Source organism: Zootoca vivipara, chromosome 14 (assembly GCF_963506605.1).
Source record: "Zootoca vivipara chromosome 14, rZooViv1.1, whole genome shotgun sequence".
Lineage (NCBI taxonomy): Eukaryota > Metazoa > Chordata > Lepidosauria > Squamata > Lacertidae > Zootoca > Zootoca vivipara.
The window spans coordinates 47338368-47360975 of record NC_083289.1 but is presented as its reverse complement, the minus strand read 5'-3'; the positions used below and the strand labels follow the sequence as shown (position 1 = coordinate 47360975).

At 48.0% G+C, this 22608-nt stretch overlaps 1 protein-coding gene across 3 annotated transcripts in view; it reads right to left on the bottom strand.

Moving 5' to 3' along the window:
• The window catches only part of CACNA1H (calcium voltage-gated channel subunit alpha1 H), a 172502-nt gene that overhangs the window by 111528 nt on the left and 38366 nt on the right, over positions 1–22608 (bottom strand). For 2 of the 3 annotated variants that reach the window (XM_035130681.2, XM_060282381.1), the window contains exons 6-7: positions 3717–3809; positions 633–1413 (exon numbers count right to left, since the gene is read on the bottom strand). In XM_035130681.2, the coding sequence (XP_034986572.2) occupies positions 633–1413; positions 3717–3809 (874 nt within the window). The remainder of the gene's footprint in view (positions 1–632; positions 1414–3716; positions 3810–22608) is intronic. The other variant, XM_060282380.1, reaches the window with a different exon arrangement.

Below are 22608 nucleotides of genomic sequence, written 5' to 3'. Positions count from 1 at the left end.
GGCCACTGGATGAAATGGCTTTCAAGGGAGATCAGACACATTAATGGTGGTGGAGAGGTCTATCAGACACCAAAAGCTTTTGTGCCTTGGTTGTGGGCTCCTATTGGGCCATCCAGCTAACCATTGTCAGAAGCAGAAGGAGTGTCTCCATCCCCATTGTTCAGCCCAGACACTGAGGTCCAGCTCCTAGGGCCTTCTGGGGGTTCCCTCACTGCAAGAAGTGAGGTTACAGGGAACCAGGCAGAGGGCCTTCTCAGCTGTGGCACCCTCCCTGTGGAATGCCGTCCCATCAGATGTCAGGGAGATAAACAACTATCTTATATAGAAGACATCTGAAGGCAACCCTGTTTAGGGAAGTTTTTAATGTTTGATGTTTTATTGTGTTTTTAATATTCTGTTGGGAGCCGCCCAGAGTGGCTGGGGAACCCCAGCCAGATGGGTGGGGTATGAATAAATTATTATTATTATTATTATTATTATTATTATTATTATTATTATTATTATGACCTTTGGTCCAATCTAGCAGGGCTACTCCTACATTCTTGTATTCTCAGCACCCATTGATATCATGACTGGCCTTCTGTCTTTGCCTGCTAAGCCTAAGCCGAGATATGAAACTCTTCTCCCCTTACCATGTTCTCCGACCAAATGATGGAGCTTCCCAAAAGAGTCCACATTCATATGCACTGGGCTATTGACCACAGCCACGGGAGTGGTGCCACCACTGCTACCACTATTTTTCTGCCCCACCGACGCCGGGGCGACACCAGCCCTGCCAACGGGAGAAGGCAAGATGGTTGGGTAGTTCATGTTGCCGTGATTGGAGAGCTTGACCCCCGCCGTGACGCTGGAAGACTTGCATTTCATCGGGGGCCCTTCCACGTGGCAGTCTGCATGGTAGATGCTATGGACGGACTCTGAATCCAGAGCCCCAGAGTTCTGGATGTTGGGGGATGATGGCGGAAGCATGAGTTGACTTCCGGGCTTCATGACCTTGAGCTCAAGGTCGCAGATCTCGGGGTTGGACCGCGGCCCGTGAGGGCTCCCGTTGCTGATGTGGTAGTGATGGTGGTGGTGGTGGTGGATCAGGTGGTGAATGGAGGTGATTCGCTTCTTGCTCCGGCGGCCTTGGCCGTCCTCTCCGCCGTTGGGGTTGACCTTTTTCCGCCGCTTGCTCTGCCAGTTGTTGTAGAGGCGCAACGTCCTCCGCTTGACTTTCCTGAAAATGTGGCAGATGTACTTGAGGAGTTCCTCGTAGCAGCTCCCCGGCTCGGAGAAGCTGGCAATTGTGCTGTCGTTAGAGAGGTAGCGGGCTCGCTGCTCTTTCATCAGCTGATTCTCCCGCTGTTTTGTTTCAGAAAACTGTGTTGCTATCACAACCAGGCACAAGTTAATCATGAAGAAAGAACCAACCTGGAAGGAGACAGAGAAGCAGAGCAGTTGCAATATCATCCGGGCCAAGCTGTACTAGGGTCCAAAGCCCTGAATTAAGGTTTAAAAAAGGGTAAAGGACCCCTGGAAGGTTAAGTCAAGTCAAAGGGGACTATGGGGTTGTGGGGCTCATCTCGCTTTCAGGTCAAGGGAGCTGGTGTTTGTCCACAGACAGCTTTCTGGGTCATGTGGCCAGCATGGCTAAACCACTTCTGGTGCAACAGAACACCGTGATGGAAACCAGAGTGAACGGAAATGCTGTTTACCTTCCCACCGCAGTGGTATCTATTTATCTACTCCAGGGGTGTCCAAACTTTTTAAAAAGAGGGCCAGATTTGATGAAGTGAAGGGCCGTGAGAGCTGACCAAGGGGCCGGCCAAAGGGTCCTTTTTTTGGATTGAAGTTGTTGAGCTTTTTAAAACAATTTTACCCCAAAGTTGTTGAGTTTTTTTGAGGTTGAAACGGACTTTTGGACATGCCTGATCTACTTGCACTGGCATGCTTTTGAACTGCTAGGTTGGCAGGAGCTGGGACAGAGCAACGGGAGCTCACTCTACCATGGAGATTTGAACCACTGACCTTCTGATCGGCAACCCCAAGAGGCTCAGTGGTTTAGACCACAGTGCCACCCATGTCCTGAATTACTTAGGTCAAGGGTACCTTAAGGAATGCCCTGCCCTGCACATTCCAAGTTGGTCACTGAGATCATCTGGGGGAAACACTCTTAATCCAGCAACATCTGGAGGTTCTCAGACCCCTTCATTCATGCCCACTGACCATGTCAGCCAGGTACTGATGGGAGCTGGACTCCAACATCATTCGGAAGACATCAGGTTAGTCCCCCTTGGGCCTATGACTCAAGCGGAGAGCTAGCTCCCTGAAGCCTAGTGGTTCAATTCCACCTGACAGAGGGGATAGGTAGGTCCCCTTGTGTCAAGGGTGCTTCCCAGCCCAAGGACTGCACATGGCAGAGAGTGAACTATTTATTGGCGAAGAGGACACTTACAGTCGCTTTGGCAGTTCTGGTTATTTATGCACAGCAGTCTAGCATCTAGGCAGCTATTCCTAGGTATGCACTCTATGGAACAGCTGCAGCAACAGTGGGCCAACAGTCCCCTCCACCAGTTTATGTACCCCCCTGAAGGGCTGCACACTCACAGCCAGAGACTGTGCCTGCGTGGAAGTTGCCTCTGCTCTGCGCTTTTCAATCCCCTCCTGGTTCTGGGAGACAGCGGTGTAGGAGAGGGTGGGGAAGTGCCTGGCCCTTCACTTGTCCAACCTGCCTCTTCTTCCTCTTCTTCTGATCCATCCTGTGCTCTGAAGCTTCCCCTGCCTTCAATTCTTGCCTCCGGGCTGGTGTAAAAGATAAAGGGACCCCTGACCATTAGGTCCAGTCGTGACCGACTCTGGGGTTGCGTGCTCACCTCACATTATTGGCCAAGGGAGCCGGCGTATAGCTTCCAGGTCATGTGGCCAGCATGACAAAGCCGCTTCTGGTAAACCAGAGCAGCACATGGAAATGCTGTTTACCTTCCTGCTGTAGCGGTTCCTATTTATCTACTTGCATTTTGACGTGCTTTCGAACTGCTAGGTTGGCAGGAGCTGGGACCGATGCAACAGGAGCTCACCCCATCACAGGGATTCGAACCGCCGACCTTCTGATCAGCAAGCCCTAGGCTCAGTGGTTTAACCACAGCGCCACCTGGGTCCCTATGCCGGGCTGGTATAGGTCCCCACAAATCCCTGCCCCTCTCTCCCAAGCCAGACGCTAGCTCCTCTTCCCCCGGTGTTGTCATTGTCCTGCCTATCCCTCCCTAACACCTAGCAGAAATGATACATGGGTGGAACATGTGCTATAGTACCCAGATCTATGGGGTTGTCTCCAACTAAGCTTTACTCAGAGCAAACACATTGAAATCAATGGATTGAAATACAGTTGTACCTCAGAAGGTGAATGGAATCTGTTCCGGAAGTCCGTTCGACTTCCAAAATGCTAAGAAACCAAGGCGCAGCTTCTGATTGGCTGCAGGAAGCTCCTGCAGCCAATTGGAAGCCGCATCAGCCACGATGGACGTTTGGGTTCCAAATAACGTTCGCAAACTGGAACATTCACTTCTGAGTTTGCGGTGTTTGGGAGCTGAAACATTCGACTTGCAAGGCGTTTGGGATCCAAGGTACGACTGTGCAGCTATTACTTTCAAAGGGTCTACTCTGGGTACAGCTGAATGATCACAAGATATGACAGCGCCCTCTGCCCATGCGTCCAAGCCCATCCCCGTACTTACTATTATAAGTAGTATAAAATATATAAAATTGTAAAAAGAGTGCGCATCCATGACATAATACATGATGTCAACCCATCCTTCCAGGGTTATAACCTATAGGGGGGGAAAGAGATGAGAGGAAGAAAAGTCAAGAAAAATATATAAACTGCAATTAGGAATTGAATCTGCAAGTAGAGCCCCAGACATGTTCACAGCTGAGTTTCTGAGTTTTTACACACACACACACACACACACACACACACACACACACACACACACACAGAGAGAGAGAGAGAGAGAGAGAGAGAGAGAGAACACCTTTTTTTGTTATTCATCTCCCCTTCACATTATCACACACTCCCTCATTCACACAGCAGCCTCCCTTGGGGTCCATGATGGAAGAAAAAATAAAGAGGACTGAGTTAAGATGTTTGGAGCACTTAAAAGATTTTGGTGCTCCCCATATGTAATTCAGAAAAAAAACAATACTAAAGCCATAAAATAAAATTTTGATATTTTTTTATAAAAAACTTTTAAAAATCCATAGATATATTGCAACACATGACAGGATCTTAATTTCCTTGCATTATTCCAATCGACGTTTGTAAGACACCTCCCTGGTTTAGGTGGGGATAAGTAATCAAAAGAGAACAGAAAAATGGGTGGGTGGGTGGGAGAACAAGTTCTGGTTATCCAAGGTATTCTTCCGAGATAGAGTTCATTAATATTCTGTAACATCTCAGCAGCCGAACCTGTGGCTTGAAAAGTCTCATTGCAATATTATACTGAAGCCAGGTCTCCAAAAGTCAGTATCGGCAGAGCTTTCAAATACCCCAGCTTACCTTTACCTTCATTTCCGCCCTCCTTTTGTGAAATAGATCCAGCCTAGCAAAGGAAAACTTTTCTGCAAATCCTCATGCTCTGCAATTTAATTGGGTGGCCCACTCATCTCTCTACCAAGATAGCAAGTGCCCTAACAGATTATTCAGAGTTGGCGTTGACTTTGCAAATAGGTACACATGGATTAATGTCAAACTTCAGCGATCGTCTACAGCTGAGGATGCCATGGAGAGTCTGCCAAGATCTGCAGAAGCCTGCAGCCAAGGCTTTTCCCGTTGGATTATCATTGCAATAATGAGGATCCCATATGTAACCAACGGCCTATCCTGTGGTTTCTTCAGGAGTTGAGCTTGCTTGGTATTGACAGCAGAAACAAGACACATGAGAAGCTGGAAGCTACAGAAGAGCAAGGCCTATGTCACAGGAGTCTGCCGGTCAGTAACTACGCAGTTCAGAGATGAAGTTAACTCTTTATTAGCAAAAACACACTCTCGAAAGACTTGGTTGAGTGTCATGCCTAATGAGCAGAGCAGCTCATTCCCAGTGGTCTTCCTCCATGAAAACCAGTTGCCAAGACTGAAAGTCCTCACATTCCTAGGGCTTTCCCCAAGCAATTGGAGACTGTGCCTGCACGCAACCACCCTCTCCTCTGCCGTTTTCATGCCTCTTCTGGTTCTGGGAGACAAGCGAGGAGGGGAGCTTGTTGCAGCAGGAGGGGGAGACATCTGTGGCTCTTTACCAGCCTGACTCATCTCTGCTTCTTGGTCTTTCTCCTCTCCTGCATCAGCTTCTGCCTCTGATTCTGAACTTTTCTCTGCCACAGACTCTCCCTGCTCACTAAACCCTCTTCCCTCTCCAGCTTCCGACACCTCCTCCTCCCAGTCTTCCTGCCTTCTCCCTCTTACCATTCATCATCGTCCCACTACCACTCCCCGGCCTCTGAGCACTTCTTCCCTCGGGGGTCCCCCAGCTGGCTCCTCCCTCCCTTCCTCTGCATTCAAGTAGTCCATGACAGCATATTCCAATACTCTCAGCGGTGGGTTAGTCAGCCTCCAATGACCCTTCTGTTCAATTCATGTTGCAAATCCCTGCGATGGCCTGGGACTCGGGCTCAGAGCCGGAGGAATCGCAGCCTGTACCGGACCCTCTGCCTGGGACATCGGCTGAACCAAGTTTGGGGCCTGTCTCCTGAGGAGCCTCAGTCCACTCAACCTGCAACAAGCATCAGCTGAGCTGAGTCTGGGGCCTGAGCCTGCCTTGGTTCCAGATGCAGAGGATACCTCATTGCCATCAGCCAGGTTGTCACCAGCAGCTGGCCCACTGCTGGCTGGGGCTGAGGCAGCTCCTGCGTCCATTAACCCACCGGCATCTCCCGAGCTGCAGAGACTCAGGGCTGATAGAAGGAGAGACCTGAGTACTCGCAGGAGGAGTGCTCGCCTCCAGGCGAGGCGAGGAAGTGAGTCGCCAGGGGATCGGGGCCGTCCATTACCCCGTTCTAGATAAAAGGCGGCCAAACCCAGCCCCGGGTTGTAGGAGCAGCATTGTTGGTTGCTAGACCCTGCCAGTGTTCCTGCCTTGCTTTCCTGCCCGGGCTTCTGACCTGCCTTAGTTCCCAACCTACGTACCTGTTCCTGACCTCACCTGATGCCCTGACCTGCTCCCAGCTTCGGCCACTTTGGACTGTCTTGACCCTGAACCTTTGAACCACAGACCGGACTTTGACTACGCCTCTTGGGTAACCCTAGGGACCAGCACAATCCCAAAGGGAAGGTTCAAACCCAGGAACAGCAACATCCTAAAATCCAGGAGTTGGAGAACCATTTTCATCCCAAGGGCCACATCCCCTTCGGGGCAAGCTCCCGAGGGCCACATGCCAGGAGTGGGTGGAGCCAGAGACAAAAGTGGGTGGAGCATCAATTGCAATTCCCCCCCCTTACTTCAGTAGGCTAGTTATATATATCCACAAACACACACCCTTCTCCATCTTTCATCCAGACAAGCAAGAGTTATCAGAGTTCAAGGACATGCTCTCTTACACATCAAATCTTCCCAAGAGGCCTGTCATCTTAAGGATTGTTCCGTCCTCTCTTTAAATGGGTTTTTAATGTCTCTATGTTGCAGTACACTGCCCTGATATTTTATGAGAGGGCAGTACATAAACGCTTCCACTTGGCGTTTCGAAATCTGATCAGTTTCTTAAAACACGGTTTGCGTTTATCACCTGCGTTTCTATCCAGGGAAATAGCACTAAGCCTTCCTTCTCCTTCGGTTCACAGCCATCATTAAAGAGCTATTGCATGAGAGAGGTTCTTATAGCTGTACAGTTTACATGTTAAAAATGACGCAAACTATTTACATAGTTGAATTTTTTTAAAAAATTAAACACATCTTATCAATTATGCTCGGAATGCAAAGCGGAGCCAGTGAGGGGTGAAGCCCGGGGAGAGTGCCAGGGGCCAGACTGAAAGGCTCGGAGGGCCACATTTCACCTTGGCCTGAGGCTCCACATCCCTGCTATTGTCTCTATGACATCAAAAAGGCCTGCAACAATCTCATCCTCACCCTACCTTCCTTCCCCAAACCCAGGAATCCAGTTTTCTAAAACAAGAGAGATGCTGCTAAGGCCCTTTTCTTGCAGGATGACCAACTATCTCGTCTCAAATTCCTGATATGCTGTTGTGATGACTTAGAACAACCTGGGTCTTTCCATATCTTGTTGGACTTCCATCAGCCCCAGATGAGATGACTAATGGTACGGGATGAAGAAGAGGCAGAAATTAGATGGTAAAAATAAAAAGGTAGAAGTTATATGTGGAATTAAAGGAATGAGGTACAGTGGTGCCTCGCTTAACGAATGCCCTGCTTAACGAAATTTCGCTTAACGAAAGGATTTTTCGAGCGGAGGTTGCCTCACTAGATGAATTCATTTTATGAAAAATTCGTCTAGCGAATCACGGTTTCCCATAGGAATGCATTGAAATTCAATTAATGCGTTCCTATGGGCAAAAAAAAATTCAATGCATTCCTATGGGATTCGCTAGATGAATTTTTCGTTATAAGAAAAGACCCGTGGAACGAATTAAATTCGTCTAGCGAGGCACCACTGTAATTGTATGAAGTTTTCTTGGTGGAATAACTAGGCTAGGGAAGGAAAAGTATGATATGTATGTGAAAAACAGGTTTAGAAATATGAGAAACTGAGAAATATGTTTAGGATAACTAAATAGTAATTGTATGGGTAGCTAGATGGTTGGGCGGCTTGCCGCCTCTGTTCCTCCTCTCCATTCTGGAACCTCTTGTTGGCCGGGGGGGGGGTTCTGGGGGGGGGAGGTGGGGATAAGTCTAATTATAAAATGGACGACCTCCGACTGTCCATTCACTCTGGGACCTTCTCGTGGCAGGAGGAGGCCTAGGGATGGGGGGGATAGGAAAGGTGGACAATGAAAAGAATAAGTTAAAAAGAAAAAATAATAAGTTAAAAAGAAAAAAAGAGAATAATGTTTTAGAAATATGAACAGTTTAAAATAATAATTGGTTTAGAATGATAATGGATGAAATTTGGATATATGAAAACTGCTAAAGATCAAAACAATTTTAAAAATGAAAATCAGAAGGGTGGGATTTGTGGAAGTCTTCAAGACAATGTTAAGCAAAATATGTTTGTAGTTTGCAGGTTGTTTAAATGTTTTATATGTTTTTCATGTTATTTTTAGCATTCTGTGTATTGTTTATGATTTTTGTTTTCTGATGTATTTGTCCTGTATTGTTTTTGCTTTTTTTGTATGTTGTCTTATTATAAAATGAATAATTTTTTTTAAAAAAAACAATGCTACAGGATGATGGGAACTGCAGTCCACCACAAAATGCAAAGATGGGGGAAGGCAGAGTCTGGGAGCAGCAGTTCAGGTGGGAGATATCCTACCCTGGAAAAAGGGGTGTCCAGTTTCAGTGGGTCTTCTTCAGCGATGCAGAGATCTACTGGAGGATCCTGCTCATGAGGATCCTGGACTGGGCTGAACCCTGACAAAAATGCATTTTGGACTGCTTCATCGTGCCAAAATAAATGTGCATGGGGGAAAGCTATCATGCCGGGGAGGCTTGAATTCTGCAGACCCTCCAAGTGTCCCTGGGACAGTTCCGGATTTTAATAATAATAATAATAATAATAATAATAATAATAATAATAATAATAATTTATACACTGCCCATCTGACTGGGTTCCCCCAGCCACTCTGCCTTCAGATGCCTTCTAAAAGTCAGATAGTTGTCTGTTTCCTTGACATCTGGTGGGAGGGCGTTCCACATATTAATAGTGAAATTATTATACCGTGTTTCTCACATTATAAGACACGTCTTATATTTATTTTTTCCTCAAAAAAACACACACACACACTATGGCTTATTTTCAAGGGATGTCTTATTTTTTTCCTCCTCCTCCTCCTGCCGCGGCCGGCATTGCTGCTGTGCCTATCACTACCGTGTTTCCCCTTTTTTAATACGTAGTCAAAAAGTAAGCCATGGCAGGGTTTTTAATCATTTGAAAAATGTAAGACATACCCCGAAAATAAGCCATACTTCCGCGATGTGTGGAGCAAGACCACTGAGCGCTCCAACCAGCTAGCGGGACCCAGCACGCTGGCTGCAACAGGAGGAGGAAGCCTGCCGGGTCGGGTCGGTGCCCGGAAGCGGCGGCGGCAATGCCGATAAAGCGTGCAGCAGTGCCACACGGAGCACCGAGGGCACAAGCCAGCAGGACCCAGCTCCTGCAATGCCGGCTGCGGCAGGAGGAAGAAGCCTGCCAGGTTGGGTCAGCGTCCGGAAGTGGCAGCGGCTGCAGCGCTGACAAAGCGCAAAGCAGCGCTACACGGAGCACCAAGGGCACGAGCGTCAGGAGGAAAGAGAGAGGGGCTCGTTGCTTGCGGAGAGAAAAGCATGGGCTCGTTGCAGGTTTACCTCACAGCTGAGGGGGCAGCAGGGGCCCAGCACCTTCCCACCCCTCCCCAGAGCCCAGCCCGCAGGCTGCTCCCCTCAGGAAATGCGACTCTTCCCGTCCCCGAGGAGAGCCGCCGGCCCTGGAGCGCCTCTCTGCCGCCCGAGGCTCTCGAAAGGCCGCCTCAGAAGTGGGCAGCTCCCTTACGCCATCTCCGTATCCCGCCGGCGGCGTTACTCAACCCGTTCGGCAGGACTGCCCCCGCCCCCGCCTCTTTGCAGAGTTTGTGCAGCTTGTGCGGCTCTGCCTAACTTCTTGCGCGGCAGGCAGGCGGGCGTCCTCCCATCGGCGCGGCGAGCTTTGCAGAATCGGGTGCTGCAACTCGGAAGCCGGCCAGGCGAAGCTTAGCTGTCAATCAAAAGGGCAGGGGTGTACGCAAGACGTTCTCCTTAGTTGCTTGGACCAGTTTGGTGATGGTGATAATGATGCCCTTTGTTGAATCGGTAGAATTGTAGAGTTAGAAGGGACCCTCAGGGGTCATCTAGTCCAACCCCCTACAATGCAGAAATCTCAGCTAGGTCATACATGGCAGGTGGCCATCCAGCCTCTGCTTAAAAGCCTCCAAGGAAGGAGAGCCCTTGACTCAGGATGGGTAGGAGGGGAAAGGGAGAGAATAGAAGAGGCAGAAAACGGAAAGGACCATAACAAAGTGGCAGAGCACCCTGTGCTCTGTATGCATAAGGATCCCAGGTTTAACCCCCAGGTACCCCCAAGTTTGAAATCCTGGAGAGCTGCTACCAGCCTGGTTGACAGCAATAATGGTAGAGGACACACGTAGCATGACAAAAGAATAATTTTTTTTAAAAAAAATATCCCAGTTTCAATTGCTGCCATTGCTTGCTATGTATTATGTATTGTATTTAAATAATCACCTTATTTTCTTGTTTCATTTAATGGATGTTATGTACATCATGTTGTGCATTATGTTACAGTATTATGTTGTAAAACCTGGATAGCTCAGTTGGCTAGAGTGTGGTGCTGATAATGCGCGTGGAAGAGAGCGCTGAGCATCCTGAGCCAGTGGGACCCAGTTGTACCGGCACTTTAAAAAAAAGAAAGAAAAAAAGACACCCCCTGAAAATAAGCCACCGTGTGTTTTTTTGAGGGGAAAAAGTTATAAGACGGTGTCTTAAAAAAGGGGAAACATGGTATGTCTTATTTTCGGGGTATGGCTTATATTCCTTGAATGCTTAAAAATCCTGCTATGGCTTATTTTATGGGTATGTCTTAAAATATGAGAAACAGGGCAGGAGCTCCCTATTTTCATTGGAGAAATGTTGGAGAATATGATCTTGGTGTGTAGGAACTTTGCATGCAGGGTTGTATGTTTAGCAGAGATGGAATTCTAACATGCTTCCCCACAGAGGTGGTTTTAGGGTAGTGCGACAGTTGCAGATGCCATTTACCTTCCCGTCGCAGTGGTACCTATTTATCTACTTGCACTGGTGTGCTTTCGAACTGCTAGCTTGGCAGGAGCAGGGGCAGAGCAACGGGAGCTCACCCCGTCGTGGGGATTCAAACCACCAACCTTCTGATCAGCAAGCCCAAGAGGCTCAGTGGTTTAGACCAGTGTTTCTCAACCTTTTTTGGGCCACGGCACACTTGTTCCGTGAAAAAAACCACGCGGCACACCACCATTAAAAAAGTTAAAAAATGTAACTCTGTGCTGCCCTATATTGACTATAATTATGACTGTAAGAAACACTTGCCAATTGCTGTGTTGGTTGCAATCTCCTGTAATAAGGCTTCACAAGCCGCTGATTTCTCTGCCAGCACGTGCTCCTCGCCGAAGAGGCCACTCACTCCCTGACAGAGTGACAGTTTGGATGCTGGCTGGACAAAAGAGGCTCTTCTCTTTGCACCTATGGAGTCCCTGTGCGATTTTTATGCGTTACAAAATGCATCGTTTCATTTCCACGTGGCTCCACTCCTCCCGTTGAACCCGGCTGGGCCGTCCCGAGGTTGCAGTGCATGTTGGGATACTGGGGGTTCTGCTGCTTTTTCCTCTCTGGGGGGTCTGGGCTGAGGTTGCGGCTGCAGAGATGGTGAGTAGGGGAGGGGGAGCGCTCGGCGGCTTTCGATTGGGTGCGGAAGACCATAGACAACTAAGTCAAAGGGACGCTCGAGGAGGAACCATAGAGATAAAAGAGAGAGCGGAGAGTGGTGGTGGTGCGGGTTATGGCAGGCAGGCGGGTTATGACAGGAATCGCCGCCATCTTGTGAAGGGCGCGCTCAAACGCAGCCATGCTGAGAAGGTTCTCCGCACATAGGTACGGTAGTTCTGCAAATCGCCCTTCTCGCCGCCGCACGTCGCGGCACACCAGCCAGCGTCTCGCGGCACAGTAGTGTGCCGCGGAACAGCGGTTGAGAAACGCTGGTTTAGACCACAGCGCCATCCACACTGCACAGGGTGTCACTAGAATTTGGGAGCCCAAAGTCCACCACTCCACCCCGAAACACAGCTCCGTGCTCTCCTGCACCTCAGTGGGTAATTTGGTTCTCACAAAGCCTCTAGGCGATGCACAGCCTCAAAGGAAATGAACAGAGAAGCTTGCAAGTGACTTTCTTCCTTCTACGCTGCTTGTGAAATGTGCTCTGGAGGTACCCGCTAAAAATGCATAATTGTCCTTGCCTCCGTTACAGTTAAATATTTGAACAAGGCGAAAGAGGCTTTAATTAAACGGTGAACTAACAGTGTACTTGTGTTTTCAATCTCCTTTTAGTCGTGGAAAAGGCAAGCCGAGGACTTAATTAACACCACGAGAAGCGAGCTGTGTTAGAACTTGTAAGGAAGAGAGAGAGAGAGAGACGCTTGTTAATGTGAGCTGTCCCCAACCAGGGTGGGCTCTACGTGGCTTCTGTTCCCCACATGGGAAAAGCACTGGGACTGAGTAAAGGAATAGCAGCAGGTGGTGCTTCCCTTACATCAGGGAAACTGAGGCCCAGGAGCTGCAGCTGTGCAAGGAAGGCAGGGACCAGGACCTGGGATAGGCAGGCAGCGTCAGAAAGAACTGCTGCCCCAGCTAGGCGTTCACAGCTGGCCACTGGGGCAGCTATGAAGAGGGGGATGCAGGAGTGCTCCTGTCACCTCTCAGCACCCGTAACAAACTACAGCTCCCAGAATCCTTTGAGGCAAACCATGGTTGTTTAAAGTGGCATAATAGTGCTTTAAATGTGGTGTGTGGATGCAGCCAGAGACCCCTTAAAATCAGTCCCCGAAAAGAGTGATTGATTGTTAAGTGACTCTGGGAATCATAGCTTTGTAAGAGGAATAGGAAGGCCTTCTAACAACTCTCAGCACCTTTAACAAACTGCAGCTCCCAGGATTCTCTGGGGGAAGTGACGATTGTTAAAGTTCGAGCATAGTGGTTTAAATGTGCAGTGTGAATGTGGATCTCGACCAGCATTCTGTTCTCACAGTGGCCAACTGGGTACCTCTAGGAAACCCAAAAAGGGACGTGGGTGGCGCTGCGGTATAAACCACTGAGCCTCTTGGGCTTGCCAATCAGAAGGTCAGCAGTTAGAATCCCTGTGATGGGGTGAGCTCCCGTTGCTCTGTCCCAGCTCCTGCCAACCTAGCTGTTCGAAAGCACACCAGTGCAAGTAGATAAATAGGTACCGCTGTGGCGGGAGGGTAAACAGCATTACTGTGCACTCTGGCATTCGTCACGGTCCTCCGTGCACCAGTAGCAGTTTAGTCCTGCTGGCCACATGACCTGGAAAGCTGTCTGTGGTCAAACACCAACGAGATGAGTGCTGCAACCCCATAGTCACCTTTGACTGGACTTCACGGTCCAGGGGTCCTTAACCCTTTTACCTTTCCAGGAAGCCCGCAAACCAGATAAGAGTGCAAATAGTCCCTTCCCATTTGTGATCCTCTATAACTGGTCTTCAGAAGCATGTCATCTCTGGTCCAGGAGGTAAGATGGCTGGGACTACATAGCATCGGCCCTCAAAGATCTACCTACATTGGCTCCCAGTATGTTTCTGAGCACAATCTAAAGTGTTGGTAAAGGTAAAGGGACCCCTGACCATTAGATCCAGTCGTGGATGATTCTGGGGTTGCGGTGCTCATCTCGCTTTATTGACCGAGGGAGCCGGCGTTTGTCCGCAGACAGCTTCCGGGTCATGTGGCCAGCATGACTAAGCCGCTTCTGGCGAACCAGAGCAGTGCACGGAAATGGCGTTTACCTTCCCGCTGGAGCAGTACCTATTTATCTACTTGCACTTCATGCTTTTGAACTGCTAGGTTGGCAGGTGCAGGGACCGAGCAACGGGAGCGCACTCTGTCACGGGGATTCAAACCGCTGACCTTTAGAAGACATCTGAAGGCAACCCTGTGTAATGTTTTATTAGGGTTTTATACATGCTGTGAGAGCTGGACCATAAAGAAGGCTGATCGCTGAAGAATTGATGCTTTTGAATTATGGTGCTGGAGGAGACTCTTGAGAGTCCCATGGACTGCAAGAAAATCAAACCTATCCATTCTTAAGGAAACGAGCACTGAGTGCTCACTGGAAGGACAGATCGTGAAGCTGAGGCTCCAATACTTTGGCCACCTCATGAGAAGAGAAGAATCCTTGGAAAACACCCTGATGTTGGGAAAGATTGAGGGCACTAGGATAAGGGGATGACAGAGGATGAGATGGTTGGACAGTGTTCTCAAAGCTACAAACATGAGTTTGACCAAACTGCGGGAGGCAGTGCAAGTCAGGAGTGCCTGGCGTGCTCTGGTCCATGGGGTCACGAAGAGTCGGACATGACTAAACGACTAAACAACAACAACACATGCTATAAGCTGCTCAGAGTGGCAGATGGGCCGGGTACAAATCAAATTATTATTATTATTATTATTATTATTATTATTATTATTATTATTATTATTATTATTGCACCGATCATTTGCATTGCTGCATGGGGAACCCAGGGCTGGCAAGCACCTCATAAGGAAAGTCAAGACACTGCCAGCTACCTAAGAAACTTCGTGCTTTGGGAATGGGCCAGGATTTTTGCTTCCTGTCTCCACCTCCACCCCTCTCCCCGTCCTTAGATGGGTCTTTTGGAAGATGGCAGGAACAGCTGCGTGAACAGGTGCTTCTCTCCCTTTACACGCAGCAACAGAAAATGAGCCGAGGGACCCCCCCCAAAAAAACCCCCTCTTTGCATGAACATTTGCATCTGGGCCTGGCAGCATGTGAAAGGAATGGTGGAAGAAACAATTAAAGGGAACGAGCGATTTGCCAAATGGATGTGCTCAGGGTTTCCCCCCTCCCCTAGGGTGGCAGAAATAATAATAATATTATTTATTATTTTATTTATTATTTATACCCCGCCCATCTGGCTGGGTTTTCCAAGCCACTCTGGGCCGCTCCCAACAGAATATTAAAACCACGATAAAACACCAAACATCAAAAACTTCCCTAAACAGCGCTGCCTTCAGATGTCTTCTAAATGTCAGATAGTTGTTTATTTCCTTGACATCTGATGGGAGGGTGTTCCACAGGGCGGGTGCCACCACCGAGAAGGCCTTCTGCCCTAAATTGTAGGGTTGTGCACACACACACACACACACACACACACACACACACACACACACACACTGATTTGTGAACCCATTTGTGGTCTGGATCAGTCCAGACCAGTTCTGACCCATCACAGAATCGAATGTGGATCATTATCTGTACATTGCAAGTTTCCAAAAATCCCATTTGCTTGCAGCACTTGCTGCACACCTGTTGCCATGCATGATGTCAGGTGTGGGAAAGCTAAGGGTGGGATTTCAAAGGAACAGTTGGGAGGTTGAAGTAAGCTCCCAATAGTTTGTTGGCTGGAATAAGGAGCAGACCCACCAGCCGATCAGTTGATGGACATTGGGAGTGCAGTTGTCTCAAGGAGTGGGAAGCCATTTCCAATTCTTCCTCCCAATGCTGCTCTTTGAAACTCTGAAAATAGGTATCCAAGAAGCCATAGCTGCCAAGTCTCCCGTATTCCCCGGGAAATCCCCGTTTTCTAGCTGTTCCTAGCTGAAAAAATGGATTCCCCCCCTGGTTTATTCTGGTGCGGCGGCCATTTTGGAACTGGGCGGAGCATGCTAAGAAGCGACTTTTGATGCTGCTCCGCCCAGTTCCAAAATGGCGGCAGTGCTACTTCCGGTCTGCTACTTCCGCCCAGTCCCTTATTTCTCCGACAGCAACTTGGCAGGTATGCAAGAAGCAGTGAGGGGCTGTTTGAAAGCCCTTTTGGAAACAGCCCTGCCCTACTCTGATTCAAAGGTTTAAGGATCAGGGTAGTGCTGTTAGGAAAAGAGCTTTCAAGCAGCTCCATTCTGCACTTGGACGTTCCAACAATCAGGGTTTCAAAGCGCAGCAACACCTGACACCAGGTGATTGACAGGTGGGTGGCCCCACCCACCTGTCAATATTGGGTCACTAGGAGGGCAGAGATTAAGATCTGCTGTTCCCTACCGGAAAAGATTGCCCATCACCCCTTCATTACTGCGCTGCAAAAGGAAACTATTATTAGGGGAAACCTACAATGTGAAAATGGCCAAAGGGTTTTGAAATGGTCCCAGTTTCTGCAGAGTAACATCTCTACTCTTATAAAATATGCTTTGCAATTTTATCTTGATTACAGTAATAATAAAAAGCCACCTCTTGATTTTTAAATCAGGGAAGTAAACTGAATGATGGAGCATCTTAGCTGTGAGTCCTGGAAGACCTGCTAACCTACCTTGCAGAACTTTCCCCACCTGGCTTGGGAGGGCAGGACCCTGACTGACTCCAGCTACAAAAACTGAGGCTGATGAATAGACTCCAGCTGGGGTGTTTTTCAGGGTTTCTTTTGTTTTTTGTGTTGCAGAGAGTGGTTGTTGAGGTTGGGTTTTTTTTTGTATCTTTATTTTAGGTCTTGTTATGATTTGTGTGGAAATTGTTCAGTTGAGTTGTGTATTTTTAAATGTTTCATTTATTGTCTGTGGCTACTTTTGTTATGTTGTAGTTACGTATTTTGTTCATGTTGTGAAAATAATGTTCCATCATGTCTCGTGTTAGGGGAAATTGCTCTGCAAACATGTGTACATTAGGCAAAAATGCGTATCTTAGGAAAACTCAGCATTAAAATTCTGATGGATTTTCACGAGGGCTTCTTCTTAAAACCCCAACTGCAAACTGAGGTGGAGATGTTGAGAACTGCACTCGATATCAGGAAGCTGAGAAACTCAAGAGAAACCAGAACCGCGAGCTTCATCCATCCATCTCTCCTGGGAGGAGCTTGACATAGAAATATAAGGTTCTATGATTTCACATGGCTTCAGTGCCAAGGCATTGCATGTCCAACCTTTGCTAGCGGCTGAGCAATTAAACCGCTTCCAACCTTCCCTGCAGAATTCCTCTGCCATTCAGCACCCGTATTAATGCAACATGCAGTTGCTTCAATCCGCAGAGATAAAACTGACGAGCGGCGCCGACTTTAATTTTGCTTTGAGAAAGCAATTTCGGGCGAGGTTATGCAGCAAACCGGAAATTGGCTGCTGGAGGGGGAGAGAGACGCCAAACAGATTCAATTAAGATGATTGGCAAGCCAGTCCTGGAGGGGGAAACTGCCAAACTCCATCACAAACTGGCGCTGGGGTGAGCAAAGGAGACTCTGCCCCCCAGGGGTGGGAACGAGAACGGATTGGGCACTTTGAAAGTTCAGAGTTAGAGAAAGATGTCTGCTGGAGTATGGAGGTAGGAGGAGCTGTGAAATGTCTGCGGAGGATAGGAGAGCTGGGAGAAAACTAAAACAGCCAATAGGAACAGAAGGGGAAGCAGGGAGAGTACCCATTACAATTGGTAGGGTGGAAGGCAGGAGGGCAACAGTAGGTGGCGCCAGAGCAATGATAGGCCGAGCTAGAGCCAATCACAGGAAGATCAACTAATTCTAGTTTTGTCCTCCTCCTCCTGCCTGCTAAGTTTTACAAGGAGGCCACATTCACACCAGTCATTAAGAACACTATGCTTTCATTTTAAACAGTCATGGCTTTCCCCAGAGAATTCTGGCAGCTGTGGTTTGTTAAGGGTGCTGAAAGTTGCTAGGAGATCCCTCCTTCCTCTCACAGAGCTACAACTCCTGGAGTTCCCTGTGAAGAGGGATTGATTGTGGAACCAATCTGAGAATCATAGCTTCGGGAGGCAACCTCCTGACCACCCTTAGAATTTTTAATGGCTAACGTTTTACAATTTTTTATGTGCTGTAAGCCGCCCAGAGTGGCTTGGAAAACCAAGCCAGATGGGCAGGGTATAAATAATAAAATTATTATTACCACTCCTATCAGCCAATCACCCATTCCCACCACCCTTCTGAGTAATACCCCCACCCCCACCCTCTGACTATACATAAGGGTCTGGTGACTTCTGTTTCAGTGTATCTGAAGAAGTGTGCATGCACACGAAAGCTCATACCTATGACAAACTTAGTTGGTCTCTAAGGTGCTACTGGAAGGAATTTTTTTTATATTTTTTTTGTTTCGACTACGTCAGACCAACACGGCTACCTACCTGTGACTATTATTATTATTATTATTATTATTATTATTATTATTATTATTATTATTATTATCATCTACAGCTCCCATCATTATGTGGGAGGAATTCATGTCTGTTTAGAGTGGGCTTACTTTAAATGTAGTGATGTATGGAAGCGAGAGCTGGACCATAAAGAAGGCTGATCGCCGAAGAATTGATGCTTTTGAATTATGGTGCTGGAGGAGACTCTTGAGAGTCCCATGGACTGCAAGAAGATAAAACCTATCCATTCTTAAGGAAATCAGCCCTGAGTGCTCCCTGGAAGGACAGATCGTGAAGCTGAGGCTCCAATACTTTGGCCACCTCATGAGAAGAGAAGAATCCTTGGAAAAGACCCTGATGTTGGGAAAGATTGAGGGCACTAGGAGAAGGGGACGACAGAGGACAAGATGGTTGGACAGTGTTCTCGAAGCTACGAACATGAGTTTGACTGGACTGCGGGAGGCAGTGCAAGACAGGCGTGCCTGGCGTGCTATGGTCCATGGGGTCACGAAGAGTCGGACACGACTAAACGACTAAACAACAACAACACTTTAAATGTATGGCCTGAGACTCAGGAGGAAGAAGCTGATCGGCAGCTGGGGGCTGGCTGAGGGCAGGCTAAGTGGGCCTGGAGTAGAGATCTAAGGGGATACAGAGCCCCATAATTTATGGGTAGGTAGGGACCACGCTGGTGACCCACAAACTCCTTTGAAACAGCCAGGAAACATTACACTGCTGCTCTCTAGTAATACATCATTTTGCTAGTGCTCCTAACGATGTGTAAGACACTTCATAATCACTCAGTAATTATTATGAATGAATGAGAGAATCTATCCTTAGCTGGCCTCCTCTGTTCCTAGACCCCTCCCGCTTCAGGCGACTCCTTCCCTAAGCTGCCATGCCTCCTTTTCTCCCTGCTTTACTTGAGCAGCTTAGCTCAGTCAACAGCAGCTAAAATGATTCCGTTTTAAATGGATTTCTACATGGAATTTGATGGTTTTGACCCAATCAACCTTTTCCCACCTTGGACAGCTCCTTGCACCGAGGGCTTGATGGTGTCCAAGTTTCCATGCCTTTTTAAAGCCTAATTTTAAAGTCTAAATGCAAAAATGATCGCTGGAAGAAACAAAATACGATTTATTTATTTATTTTTAAAAAAGAAAATCGGAAGGGGAGGAAATTGAAAGAAGCCTGGTGTTGACCATATTGTTTGCCAGTATGTCAGAGACTGCATAGATGACAAATGGTGGGAGCCTCCCCCTGCTCCTGATCAGGATCCTGAATCTTCCCAGGAGCAGGAAGACAGTATAGATTTGGAACAGTGGTTCGTAGAGGGACATAGTTCAGAAGACAAAAGTTGGAAAGAACTGGGTGGTGAACAGCTAGGAGAAGGAGAACAGAGAGAGAGAGAGAGAGAGAGAGAGAGAGAGAGAGAGAGAGAGAGAGAGAGAGAGAGAGAGAGAGAGAGAGTTAACAGACTCACTTTCGCTGGAAGACATCCACCGGCTCAGTCCAAGGTCAAGGAGGGCAGATAAGGTGGCAGCATAGAAAGTACAGTGGTTGCGAGATCAGGTTGTAAGACGAGGAGGAAGTGACGAAGGGTGACTTGGGGGGAAGTGGGTGTGAACCTTAACTGGGAGCACCTTTACTCTGAGAAAGGACTCTTTGTTCTTTCACTGTGGTCATTAAAAATCTCTTTAAATGGCAAGAGACTATTTTTGCTTTGTTCTGCTTATCCACGGACAAAGGAGGGAGGGATCTGCTACCCTGAAATGTGACAAGGGCCCTCCCCAGCCAAAGGAATGTGGACAGCAGACAGCGAACTCTTGATGGTCAAAGCTGACTCTTACAGCAGTTTCCATGGCTCCAGTCCACACACACCAGTTTAGTGCCTAGGCAGCTATTCTCAGGTCTTGTGTTGTACAGAGCAGTTGCAGCAACAGGGGATCACTTGCCACCCACTAGTTTACCGTATGTACCTTCCCCTGACGGGCTGCGCACACACAGTTTGAGACTGAGCCTGCATGGACGCTGCCTCTGCTCTTCCCTCTTCAGTCCCCTCCTGGTTCTGGGAGACAGCAGTGCAGGAGAGGGTGAGGGCGCACCTTTGCTTGTCTGACTTGCCTCTTATTCCGACCCATCCTGTGCTCCACCCTTCAGTCCTCGAACCTGCCTCATTGGCGCAAGACCTACTGGGAAGGCTTGCTGTGAGCACTACGATTGAGCTGTTTGGTTAACTGCACCAACACAATTTTAAATAATAATAATAATTTATTAATTTATACTCTGCCCACCTGGTTGGTTTTCCCCAGCCACACTGGGTGGCTCCCAACAGAATATTAAAAATGCGATAAAACAGCAAACATTAAAAACTTCCTTAAACAGGACTGCCTTCAGATGTCTTCTAAAAGTCAGGTGGTTGTTTATTTCCTTGACATCTGATGAGAGGGTATTTCACAGGGTGGGAGCCACCACTGAGAAGGCCCTCTGCCTGGTTCCCTGTAACCTCACTTCTCACAGTGAGGGAACTGCCAGAAAGCCCTCAGAGCTGGACCTCTGACTGAATGATGGGGGTGGAGACGCTCCTTCGGGTATACTTTGAATTGTGTTTGGAAACATACTATTGCTGACCTATGCTTGACTCCAGCTCCTGATGCTACAATTCCCATACCCCGTTGGCTGTGTCTGGTGAGGTTAATGACAGTTGCATTTCCGCGACATCTGGGTGACTGAAGGCTCCCTGCACCTGCTCTAACTCAAGAGAAGCACAAGGTGCCGCCTTTTGCTGAGTCAAATCACTGGGCAGTCTAGCTCAGTATTGTCTATGATGGCAATAGATCTCTGGTGTTTTAGACGATGGTCTGACCCATGGGTAGGCAAACCAAGGCCTGGGGGCCGGATCCGGCCCAATCACATTCTAAATCTGGCCCGTGAACGGTCCGGGAACCAGCATGTTTTTACAAGAGTAGAATGTGTCCTTTTATTTAAAATGCATCTCTGGGTTATTTGTGGGGCATAGGAATTTGTTAATTTCCCACCGCCAAATATAGTCTAGCCCCCCACAAGGTGATCTGTCCCCACCTGAAGGTGCTGGAGATCTTTTGCATGTGAAGCAGGTACTCTGCCACTGGCTACAACCCTTCCTTCTGTCTGAACACCCTTCCATGATGTAAATTTGTGCATTGACAAATCACTCCTCACCAGCAAATCTGGTATTGCACCGTAATATTGACGATTAGCATGGGGGAAAAAAAATCTATTAAGGGAAAGTGGGCAAAGGTTTTGCAAATGGCTCCAATGTCCGCTTCTCATCTCTCTGCTGAGCTGGCCCTAACAGGAGGCTTGTATTATCTCTCGAGGCAAGTTTAGATGGAAGTGGGAGAGGGCACAGAGTAATTGCCGTGTTATTCTTGGTGAGTTTACAGAGCCCTCCGTGTGGATTCCTGGAGGCTGTGTTATCTGCGTTTCTCGTCCTTTCCCCTTCCGAGGGCACATTGATCTGGCTAACGAGTTCCAATCAGGGAATAAAGGTTCATTCTTTCTCCTGTGCCGAGCAGCTAATTCTGCCTCCAGCGATAACTTGTGAAATCCGGCGGTGAATTTAATGGATTTGCTCCTGACCCAAGCTCTCCGGTTGCAGGGGAAAACAAAGAAAGTGGACTTCTGCTCTATTCCCAGGCACTAGCAACCCTCAGAAGAGTTATTCCTCTGTATTTCATGGAGACATATCTCACTCTCCAAAAATCTTCATAACCTTTCCTCTCTGGACCGAAGGACACATTTGCATGTCTCAGGGACATGGCTGCAGTTTCTCCCAGGCAAAGCAAAAAACAACAACAACCCTCTTCACCTAGAAACCTAGCATGTCAGGGATAAGGTGAGGCTAAGGAGAACCCTTCTTTCTGACATGCTCACATTCTACTTGCAGAGGATTTTTTTTTAAAAAAGTATGGAGCCATGTGAACTGAAGTCTGAAGTCTGAAGAAGGCGGGCAGATGTGAAAGAGAGCAGGACTCCTACAGTTTTAGTAGCTATGCAGAAGAGGAAATGATCACAAATGCAATACTTGCTGAAGTCCCCTCTTCTCAGGGACTGGACTGAGGAGGAATGGTGGGACCCCCCCCTTTTCTGAACCTTCCCAAGGGCAGGAGGACAGTATTGATTTAGAACAGTGGTTTGCAGAGGGGCATAGTCCAGAGGAGAAAAGCTGGGAAATACTAGAAGAGGAAACACCAGGAGAGAGACAGCTGGCAGATTCAGTGTCCTTGGAAAGCATTCCTGACCCCCCCCCCCTTCACCTAAGACTAGACAGGCTTTGAGAGTGATAGCACAGAGAGCGCAGAGGCAACAAGCTCAGATTACCCGGCATAGGAGTGACGTAGATTAATGGGGACGGAGGGGGTAAACCTTTACTGGGAGCAACACCATTTCTAGAGAGATATGCATTCCTTTGTCTCTCGCTGTCATTATTAAAGAACTTATCTGGTAAGAACGCTCCTTTCATTTGATCTGCTTATTTACTGCCACATGGGGAAGA